The sequence below is a fragment of the Cololabis saira genome, chromosome 17 (genome assembly GCF_033807715.1).
Source record: "Cololabis saira isolate AMF1-May2022 chromosome 17, fColSai1.1, whole genome shotgun sequence".
NCBI lineage: Eukaryota > Metazoa > Chordata > Actinopteri > Beloniformes > Belonidae > Cololabis > Cololabis saira.
Window position 1 is genome coordinate 4127591 of NC_084603.1, and position 11457 is coordinate 4139047.

At 40.2% G+C, this 11457-nt stretch overlaps 2 protein-coding genes across 2 annotated transcripts in view; one reads left to right on the forward strand and one right to left on the reverse strand.

Annotated features, from left to right (window-relative positions):
• wdfy4 (WDFY family member 4) overlaps positions 1–396 on the forward strand; it is a 54998-nt gene extending 54602 nt beyond the window's left edge. The window contains exon 65 of the mRNA XM_061745871.1: positions 118–396. Within this exon, the coding sequence (XP_061601855.1) occupies positions 118–146 (29 nt within the window). The 3' untranslated portion in view covers positions 147–396. The remainder of the gene's footprint in view (positions 1–117) is intronic.
• vstm4a (V-set and transmembrane domain containing 4a) lies at positions 250–9397 on the reverse strand. Its single transcript, XM_061745873.1, has 8 exons — positions 9172–9397; positions 7474–7926; positions 3263–3316; positions 3069–3176; positions 2926–2959; positions 2284–2432; positions 1722–1789; positions 250–982 (listed from the first exon to the last, which is right to left on the reverse strand). The coding sequence occupies exons 1-8, from the start codon at positions 9218–9220 to the stop codon at positions 830–832; spliced, it is 1068 nt and encodes a 355-aa protein (XP_061601857.1). The 5' UTR covers positions 9221–9397; the 3' UTR covers positions 250–829.
• Between the last annotated feature and the right edge of the window lie 2060 nt (positions 9398–11457).

Genomic DNA, 11457 nt, shown 5'->3' on the forward strand with positions numbered 1-11457 from the left:
CACTAAGGGAAGAGCGTGGATGTGCATCACTCTCTTTCTCCTTGCACCTCCGTCTTCATCCATCTATCACTCTGACCTTCACGAAATGGCCTACACTCTTCACCTTGTGTGTTGCAGCGTCTGCTGCTTCCAGGATTTATACTTGATGTTAACTGCCGGGTCACAGTGATCAGACGTTGCAATCAGAAACTCATCTCTGGCCAAGGTTTCTGTCCCTTCAGGTATTTTTAATAGAGACTTTTACTAGAAACTACTTTATTGGCAGATGATGGACATGCTTCATTTGTCATTTTGTGCTGTTTTGTATCGTTTGGACCAAAAATATTTCATTTCTGAAGCAGAGACATGTCTTACACTTTGAGGAGAAAAATAAAAATTGCACTTACATAAATCAAAGACTGCGGACTCCTGTGTATTTATTAACATTATGTATTAATACATTAAGGATAAAAGCACTCAAAGAGCTGAGTGTTTCAGTGTCTAATGGTGCTGTAGTAAGAGAGTCAGGACAACAGTTTCTTCTCACACAGTTTCCTGAGTTTATGCAGAAAAGTTAATGGTAAGAGTGAAATTGTAAACATGTGGCTCACAGGCCAGTGATGCCAACAAACAACAGAATTATAAGCCCCGAAAGCTGTTGTGCTGGACAGGAACTGCACAAGCAAAAGCCCTCCCTTACTAATAGATTTGGCGTACATACTTACGTAAAACAAAGCAAAACATCATACTCATAGTTCATAAATATAGTCCTTTGGATGCCACTGGATTCAGTTCAGCCTGGAAAAGCTGTGTATCTGTGCCCTCACCAGGAGGTGCCGAGCTGCCACGTCTACAACTGTTTCTCCTGGAAGAGGATCTGAGCGTACACGACGTCGGGGCTGGAGGGTGTGGGGTCAGGACTGGAGGAGGCTGGCGGCTCCTGCCTGGGTCTGACTAACTCCAACTCTGCATATGTCAGGCTATCTTCTTGAGAGACTCGGGGCTAGAGGAGGGAGGCAGCTGGTTAGAAGAACTTAAAGGAATTTCACTTTCAGATGAAGGGAAAAGTTGTTTAGTGAACGTACAGAAAGTATCCAGACTTCAAAAATGATGCATTGTGTATTTGTCAACGCATAGTTTTGTTCCTCTTTTCCAAGTAAACATCTCCTTAGTGTTTCTTAGCATGAAACTATGTGTTTACTGGGGTTGCAGGAGCTCTTGGAACATTCAGTTTACTTGGAAAACATTTGGTACAATAGGAGTCCTATCCAACATCCTCAGATCTGCCTAATTGCGCTAATCCAATCCATATGTGCATGCAAATAAAACGCTCGCATCTCCAGAGCTTCATTTCACTACATAATCTCAAGAACAGGAAAAAGTACTGATGCTCTTCAGTTTGAGTAGTTTTCCTCTGCATATACTTGATACTTTTATTATAGATATAAAACCAATGAAGCTCTCTAAATAAATAATTGTATTTCAGAAGCAATAAAACTAAATAGAATTATCAAGCTCATAACGGAATGAAGGGATGGCAATAAACTCCACTAGACAATCATGCAGTCGTACAACAAATTCCCCTCTGTATGTATCTCAATAACAACTGTACAATTGAATAAATGAAATACCTTCTCAAAACATAAATAAATGCATTATGAAACATGGTTTGATAAATGTCAATGATTTTCCCTGTTGTCATGGACAAAAAGCTTGTCATGTGTTTGAGGGAGGAGACTCACGTTGAGATTTCTCCTTTGCTGAGCCTTCAGCCTCCTGGGTTTCTGAGGTCTCTTTGCAGCAACAGGCACTGGAAAGCAGAGATTTTTTTAATTTACTCGACAGCAGCAGGGGGAATGAAACAACTAAGGTGGCTACGTTAGTCGGGGCTGATTTTGCCTCTGATAATACATCAAAGAATCAATTACAATTCTTTAGCCACTAACTGCCTTTGGAAAATGTTGTTTTCTTATCCCCCTGTAACTCTACTACACTGGTGTTTGAGACTTTGACTTAAAACTTCACAAGGAGACAAAAGAAAGTGAACCAGACTGCTTTGCGCTGTGACGTGGCAGTCGTCACTGCTGAGTGACTGTGGCGCCTCAGGCTAAAGGGATAATACTGTAAACATCTTTTGGAAATTCACAGTCAGTTTTTCTAGAAGGATTCTACACAGGTTATGAATCATGTCCGCATTCGGGTCATAACCTTTCACAAGGAGCTGCAAACAAGAGAGACTGATTGCAAGACGCCAGGTTGTCCTTTGGGAAATAGAAAGCACAATACCCAGTTCTCAGGATTTACCTTTGGCTGGTATGTGAAGTGGTCGTTGTCTGGGTGGTTTTGGGGGTGACACCGTCACTTCTCTGTCAGTTTTGTGTCCCATTTCTTTCTTCGGTGTCCTTGGAGAGGAACTGGAGCAGCTGCTTGAGCTGGTTACAGTCTCTCCTGAGCTGCATGGGGTGCAGGAGATTGCATTTATGTTAGAGATGTTGTAAAGAAAACAACTGTAAACAACTGTCACATGTGTGTGTGTGATTACATGGCCCATATTTAAAAAAGTATTCCCTTGAAACAAACTGTATTCTTGCATTAATTTACCTTACAATGTGGCCTGATCTGCAATTAAGTCACAATGACAAAGTGCTCAATCTATAATATGCAAACAATAACAATTCGTCATGTCTCCATTGAACACATCTATTAAAAACTTACAGTCCTTTAGGAAAAAGTGTTCAATTAAGACACAGGAAATATAAGCTTGAGCACGTTGTTTGTCAGTTTGATGAAGATCACATTTTATGGCAAATTAGTGCAGAAAATTGGGCACTTCCAAGAGCTTACTCTTATTTTCTTGCTATTGTAAATGCAGCTTTTTTGGTGACATGTATAAACTGGCTTCACAGATCCGCCCCGTTATCCGACAGTATTTTCAAGGCAACATACCTGCTTTCTGGACATTTGACTAGAAGGTAACTGGCTGTGGAGAAGGCAGAAGAAAACAAAAAAGGAAACATGAAATACACGGTATGTGTTATGTTATTTAAATGCTCACACAAACAATAAACCAACAAAAACCGGGGTTTAACCTTTAAGCCTGCGTCTTCTTTGGAAGTACTGGCAGGTTAGAACGAGGGTGAAGAGGAAGATGGACAGTAGGCCCAGAGAGCAGATCAGCACAACGAACAGGTACACGTCTGAAAATAGAAACAGAAAAAAAATCTTCTGAAAAGTGAAACCAATGTAAACCGATGTAGAAAAAGAGCAAGAGAGGAAGCATTACCTGCAAATAAATTGAACAGCCCTTCACTCCTCTCATCCTCATGGGTAAAGTGCACTATAGAAACAATTGTTACAAAAAGTCAGCAAAAACAGCCCATAAAGAATAGAAAACTGTGGGCAGACTAAGTGTCTTTGTAAAATGCTGATGTCTGTGGGCACCAACTCAATGCAGCAGACAACCTCAGTGGTTTCCAGAAATATCCAAACCCATGTGACAAGCAGAGTCTGCTGAAGCACCAGCCAAAGCCGCCACAGACACACGCACACAGAAGCTCGGAGGACGGGGGTTCTCTGAGAGTTTCAGGAGGGGGGTCCTCAGTGCAACTTCCTTTTTGTTTGTCACTGAAAAGTTGTTTTTAATTTGCAGAAAAGGAAAGCATGCACGATGTTGTGGCTTGGGAGCGGGTCAGGGGTATTTAACAGGAGGCTGAGGAGAGATTACAGAGGCTAAATTATTTTGTCTTTGCTCCTGGTAATGAAATACTAATAAGCCTCTTACACACACAGGTTATCATAGATATTAATAAGAAATGATAACATATTAACTCTAATTGACTTCTAGCTTGCCTCCACACATAATTAATGTGATGACAGTAACAAAATTACTTTACAATCATGTCAAAAAATAAAAAATCAATGTGACTGTATCAGTTTAAATAGCTCAGTATGATCAAATATTCAAAAATCAAAGAAACAAGCAATAATGACACATAATTTATGACACACATAATGTGTTTAAATTATCATCCTGTTGATAATGAAGCCACTGACAGGGTGATCTATCATGTTTTAGGACTGTATTGACTGTTTTGCTTTTTTCCATCCTTTGTTATAAACAAATACAGTGTTAATAGTCCAAGACAATGTGTGTGGTAGGTTTTTAATGATCTGATATGCTCTAATGTCAGCTACAACCAACGATGCTCTCGGCAATGTTTACATTTAGACAAATGTAATTAAACCACATGTCTAGCCAGACTCATTCTGTGGTTAACCAGAGCTGAGCCTCACATGTGATGAGTGCAAGCAGTGTGAGGTCAGTAGGTTGGCTGTCAAGGCACCGTACCTACACATGTCTCACAGATGTGTCTACACAGTACCAACGATATACCAATGCTGCCACGTTTATGCAAAAAAAAAACATACGGGCACAGATGTTGACCTATCTACAGTCACAAAAATGTGGAAAAACAAACCAGAGTAAGCTTACACTTAGTTGAAAGGTCTGAAAAGATTTAGAGATGTGGAAGATGACAAATCATCTTCTCAATCAAACACTTTTGAATCAAAGTAATCCGTTGATGTTGATGGAATTAGCGTAACATACTCAGATCTGCAGCTTGAGGGCTTCCCTGGGTCGCAACTTTTTTTTCCTCTTTGTTTACCTTCATAATGTCTGCGCTTGTGTTTCTGGTCCTGTGGTCAATGCATGTCGGAGATGCCTGAGGTTGTGTGGCTTCCTTACCAGGCCTGAATATAGGGCAGGGCGTTGTCAAATGGCGCTATGTGACTCAAGTCTCAGTGCCTTTCTGGCCTAAAACCAGGGAAAGGTAAAATGGTTTCACTTGGCCACCATAATACGGTGGCCCTGAGGTGAAAAACACCACAACAAAACCAAAAACACAATGGGATTTCAGGAAATACAGCAACAAAACAGAAAGCAAGAAAGCATTATCTCAAGTTTCATTTAATAAAGAGCAACTGCGTTTCATGAGACAGGTTCTTTCTGTTGTTGTGCTCTTGGTTTTGTTGTTATTTTGTCCAGTTACATCGTGCTTTGCACTAGTAGTGTAGCAATACCATTAATCTCTTTATCCATTTCATCCTGCTAATCAGTCAAAAAGATCAAACTGAATGAGAAGCATAAGACATTTGAATGAGATCTTAATTGTATTTCTTCATTTATCTGCTGGTATTTTCTATGGGAATCTTGGCATAGTCGAAACGAGTTTCAATTGAATTCTCCAGGAAATGTTCTTCTGAGGATAACACAAAAACACAGAGAACCACCAACACTGACGTCACGTACTTCAGAGTTTAAGGATGTGGCAGCACAGCAACTTTTCTTCTCCTCATGCTCGCACACAGACTGAATTTGTTGGGTGTGTGAGATCATTGTTTTAGGATGGAAATGCCAGAGGACTGCGGTCATACCAAAACATATAGGTACTACTAAAACCCTCAGCCCTGGTTTCTGCAGTTGTTTTCATACTTAGATAACATGAGGTGGGAGTCAGATGAATGAATGTGACTGTGAGGGAATTCCTAGAAGAGCAGATTTTCTTAGAAAACCTTTTCAGAGTAATCAAACAAGAATTTGTCTCTGGGTTTGACTCTGACTTATCTGAGAAACATAAAAACATAAAATGTCTGGCATACTTGGCGTTTTTTCTGATCTGAACTAGAGTTCAACTGGTGTTATTTACTCTTTGGCATTTATTTCTGACAAAATGCAAAGAAGTTACTTAAACTTGGCTTAAAAAGTGAAAAGCTTGAATTGTTCTGATTAATCCTGTTTCTTTCTTCATTTTACCTTTAACAGTTTGCACAATCAAATACAGTCCCTCAGACAAAGCAGATCCAGGTTTAGAAAGTGTCTCATACCCATAGCAGACTACCTTCAGTGAACCTTTCATCACATCCATTCAATTGTTCTTTCCTTTTTTTCTTTCCTAACACTTTTCAGGGAAGTGTCAGGGAAGTGAATATTATTTCATAAAGCTGGTGACCACTGATCATAATATTGTTAAAGGCTTCCTAATCCTGCATTACCAACCCCCCAAACTGCAACATTACTTTGTTCCAGATCTTAGAGTAAACTTAAACTTAAACTTTATTTATTTGTATAGCGCCAAATCATACAATATAAAATGCAACACATGGTGCTTTACATGCAGAATAAAATAACAATAAAAAACACAATTTAAAACATTCCATACGACCCCACCCCCCTCGCGTACACACACACACTCACTCACACTCATATACATGTGCACACACTCACACGCCCACACCCACACACACACACACAATAAGTGGACTGGTGACATGGCTTAGCACTAACGATCCAGGTGAGGAAAACACTACCTATGGGTGGCCGTCCACACTGAGAAGCTCCACCGACCACGACCACCAGAAGCATCCCCACAGAAACCCCCCCAACCCGGACAGACCGGGGCAGACCCCACACAGAAGGTGGAGCCCTCCCCCAGCTACCCAGGCCTGAGGGACCCCCATGACGACACCCCCATGGGCGGAGCAGGCACACCTCCCAGTGTGGACGACCCCCCTGAGGAAACACTGGAGCTAAAAACTAAAAGATTAAAAGAAAGTAAAAAATGCCTAAAAGTGTAAAATTTTAGAGAAATATATATAAAACTTAAGATGAATAATAAATAACATAAAGTAAAAAGTCACTAAAATGGATTAAAGTTTTAGAGATGATAAAAGAGCTAAAGAAGTAGACACAATACATAGCTAAAAACAATAGGTAAATGAGATCAGATAAAAGCCAAACTAAAAAGGTGTGTCTTGAGCCTCCTTTTAAAAATATCAACATTCTCTGCGGCCCTGAGGTTCTCTGGCAGGCTGTTCCATAAAGAGGGGCCATAATGGCTGAATGCAGCCTCACCGTGGGTTTTGGTCGTGGTTCGGGGAATGGTTAAAAGGCCGGTGCCAGAGGACCTCAGGGTCCGTGAGGGTTGATACAGTAAAAGCAGATCAGATAAATAAGATGGCCCAAGACCGTTAAGACACTTAAAAACCAGTAAAAGAACCTTAAAATCAATCCTGAAACGGACGGGGAGCCAATGCAGCGATTTTAAAACAGGTGTAATGTGCTCCCGCCCTCTGGTCCTCGTCAGCACGCGAGCGGCTGAGTTCTGTAATAGCTGTAGGTTATTAATACTCTTTTTAGGAAGACCAGAGAGCAGGGCATTACAATAATCTAAACGACTAGAGATAAAAGCATGCATCAGCACCTCCGTGCTGGCCTGAGAGAGAAACGGGTACTGCAATCCGGGAACCTAGGGGCTGATTCACCAACTCTTGTATGTAAGCATGGGGTCACAAGTCATATCTAGTGTTGATGGGAGTGTCCAAACCAGACCTGACATCTTAAAACTGTAAAAGTACAGTGGTGGAGTAGTTTCCATGATGAACAAAACGAAAATGCATTTTATGAAGGAAGAAATTTAGATTACACTTGATTACCTGTCAGCTTGGTGGTGCTGGTGCCGTTGGAGGAGGCTCTCCATGTGTTCTTGTGTTTTCGGATCTCCTGAACTTTACAGGTGTAAAAGCCTTGATCCATCCCGGTCACCCCGAGGATCATCAGTCGGTAGGCATCTCCCCCGTCTTCATCGTGCAGATGAAACTTTGGCTCGGGGAAGCGACGGGTGTAGTTTCCGTACAGCTTCAGTTTCTTGATGCCCATCCTCACGATCAGAAACTGAGATGGACTGAGTTCAGGAGGAGATGTGGGAGGAACAGAGGAAGGAGGCACAAGTGTTGCGGTGGTAAGAGGAGTAAAGAACCAGCGAAGAATGAGGACACTGCTGCTCCTCTTCCTCTGAGACACCAGACAGGACAGCGTCAGGTTGTCTCTCTCTGTTACCAAGACGACAGGCCCAGGAGTGACCGTCACATTCAGAGCGTGACATACCTCTGTTGGCACAAAAAATACAAGCATTAGCAATTATGAAAGCACTTTCATTTATATATATATATATATATATATATTATTTTTTTCTTACACATGTAAGAAAAATGTCTGTTTATAATCTCTAATCTGTTTCAATCTAGTTGTGCACAACAATATTTTAAGTCTAAACTATAAAACATTTTCTTTTGCAAACATATTTGTTGTCACAGAACGAAGTGTTAGCTTGTATGTCTCCTGCCTGCTTTTTTACTTTGTAAATAACTAGTTTTGGTAATATGCCCCGCGAGGAAAAGTCTGAGTCCATTTATACGAGATTTTATTTCCTGCCAATTACACATAATTGTAGCATTTAGACAAACAACGTTAACAGGTAGGCTTTTTGCTGTTTGGGTTAAAACTACCACTGGTTCTGCTTACGTGTTTCATTTCATCACCAGATGGGAATTCAGCTTTTAAAGCTAAACAGCACAAGACATCTACGGGAAACTAAACCAATCATACTCTGCGCTCTCCACTTTTGTTTCAGTGGATGTAGTTGGGTTTTATTTTAATACCCACAAAGTAGACAAAGGGAGACTGGACACAATATGTGTGAGAAGAAAAAAGGCAACGAGATGCTACAGGTGGGAACATCCATTCTCAGTACAGTACAACCCGATACACGCCAGATAACAGGGACCATCTGGTCTCCCATGGTGACTTGCTCTAGTCTAGAGTGTGTGTGTGTGTGTGTGTTTGAGTGTATGCTAATTGGGACTCTCCCTCAGGGACTTCAGGTTCTGTCCTAGACTGTTTACTGTGACAACAAAAGAAGCAAATAATGACTCAGAAAGAAACAATGTACCACTGAACACAACACAAAGATGATTGTGCAAAAACAATTTTAGTTCATGGCAATCCATAGCACACAATTATGATTCTAACATTTTCACAGATGCAAGAGAAAAACTTAAGTCTTAACTTCACAACTGGTTTCATTTTAAACCAAACATACAAATGAGTTATTTTTCTACATCAAAGCTGCAAATAGTTTAATGATTGTAAAAACATTTTCAAGTTTCGCTCATTCTTGAGATACTAAGAATGATGTCAGATAGTTTTCAAACCAAAGTTCTGTAACTAAATATACATTTGTTTAAAGATGTTTAAATGCAAAGATCATTACAACTCTGAACATTTCTTTCTCCTCCCACCTGCTTGCTCCCTTTTTTAACCAGTATATGTTGCTGTAAACAAGGTAAACTTACCTGTAAACAGAGCCTTAGTCAGGACAAGGACCACTATAGAGAAGTACATTTTCCACAGTCAGTGAATCCATAAACCCAGACAACTGCACAGCACTTACACAAGCAGCTACATTCAAAACAGAGCCTGACTGCTCAACCCACCAGAGCCCTTACCCAACATTAACTCTTCTCCTCTTTTCTCTGTAATATGAAACAGTAGAGGCTCTGTTCCCACTTAGAAACTCCCACTCTCTCCCTAACTCTCCCTCTAACTGTCTCCCTCAACGTCTCTCTGTCTTTCCCTGCGTGTCCTGCAAAACGTAGGAAATGTCATTTCCTGTGTTCCTGTGTGTGGGTCTTGGACGGTGGCCCAACACCCCAGAACTCTGAAATGATGGTCATATCTCAGGTTTGCGCTTGCGCCTGTCAAACTGTGCACTTTTGAAAACCATATTTCCATATCCCAACAGGCAGTTTGGGATAATGGTCATCTTGTATGTCCCAGTTAAGCCTACAACGAGTGAATGTTGATATTTATATGTGCAAGCTGTGCATTTGCCTGTCTCTGTCTGTTCATGAATTTATGTGCATATGCGTGTGTGTGTGTGTGTGTGTGTGTGTGTGTGTGTGTGTGTGTGTGTGCGTGTTGTGGGACCTTTCCCTGCCTAGCTGCTGGACAGAGTCGCATGGGCTTGTCTCTGGCTGTGGTTGTCAGACTGTCCCAGTGGTATAAAGCCTGCTGCTTTATTGGGCAGGCTAAACTGCTGAGGCAGGGCTTCTGCTGGCGCTTTGAGCTCTGCCAAACCAACTGGAATCACACAACACATTTAACCCCTTCAAGTTGTATGTGGGATTTTCTTGAAAAGCATGGACTTAGTGGAAAATATACCAGCTGGTTCCTGAGGTGGTGTAATCTTTTCCACCTTAAAGAAAAGAGAAACCTTTTAATCCCCCAAAATACAGGAAATAATATATACCATTTTTAAGATTAAGCAGCAGCACAGGCTTTCATGAGTTAAGGATCATGTGTAAATTTGCTAAAGTAACACTTCTTCTCTGTGTGAAGAAATTCAATGTTTTCCAAACAACCTTTTTGTATTTGGGGTTTCCCCAAAGTTGTCTTTCCTTCTCTCTAGATCCAAGCGTTTGCTCCAGTGAAGGAATCACTCTCCTCTGCCCCACAGTGGTCAAAGCAGGATACTGATTCTCAGGGAACAAAACCAACCCTGAAGGTATGATGGAACAGAGGATGTGTGCACAGCTGAAATGAGTTGGTGAATCAGTTAAAAACAAAGAAAATACATTTTCACACTGTATGATTTGTATTATTGGTTTCCACTGGCATAGCAGGCAAAGACTTAAATATTCCAATGTTTCATAAAGCAGAAAATAACACAACCCTCACCACCAAACATTATTTTCTCTTTTTTTGCTTTCTTTCTGTTAGTGCCTTCTTAATTATACCTTCAAATGTTCTTATGCTAGCCATAAAAATGCTCTTAATTTTGATTGTTTTTAACAAAAAAAGTACATTTCAAAAGTCAAAAGATGAGGCCAGTGATGACCTGACTGTGTCAAGCTAAAGGTTAGGACACTGTTTTTCCTAAATAAATTATTTCATAAATAAATGATTTGGAAATCTTTAAACATTTAAAATTATTTTTGTAATTAAAACCTTTTCTTCATCTTTTATCTTCACTTGAGAGCCTTTCGAAACTGTAGTTTTTACTGTTACACCAATTGTAAATTATTCCAAATCACATTTAGTATTAGATGTTCATAACATATGCTCAATTACAGGCAAGGCAAGTTTATTCATATAGCACAATTCAACAACAGGGTGATTTACAGTGCTTTACAAAGACATCAAAACATAAAAAAAGCTCGATTTAAAGTTGAAACAAATAATAATAATTAACACCTGCTGACATCATCATTGCATCATCATAATCACTTCAGCAATAAAACGTCGACATAAACAGTAGTATTTTGTCATGATTTCATATCTAGGTGGCAGCATGATTATAAATGACTCACATGCATATGATAAATATGATATGGTATAGATCCTTTGTTGTGCGTTTTTTCCATCACATGTTGAGTCAGTCCAAAATGATCAAGAGCACAACATAATTCCTTTGCCCATATGTCCTCAGGGTTGTCAACATGGATGTTAAAATCTCCAGCAACAATTATACAATCAAAATTAACACAGGATAACAGACAGCAGTCCAGTAATATTGCCAAAGAAGGTTGCATGGCACTTAGGTGGTCTGTAGACATTGAGAAACAAACATCAATGTTCAG

Bases quoted from the DNA above. Each gene is read 5' to 3' on its own strand.
- vstm4a (XM_061745873.1), bottom strand. From the start codon at position 9,220: ATGTACTTCTCTATAGTGGTCCTTGTCCTGACTAAGGCTCTGTTTACA. The intron at 3,317-7,473 runs GTAATCAAGTGT...TTGTTTCTATAG, and splicing joins CAGCACCACCAAGCTGACAG to TGCACTTTACCCATGAGGAT. The intron at 2,960-3,068 runs GTTAAACCCCGG...CCTTCTCCACAG, and splicing joins AAGAAGACGCAGGCTTAAAG to CCAGTTACCTTCTAGTCAAA.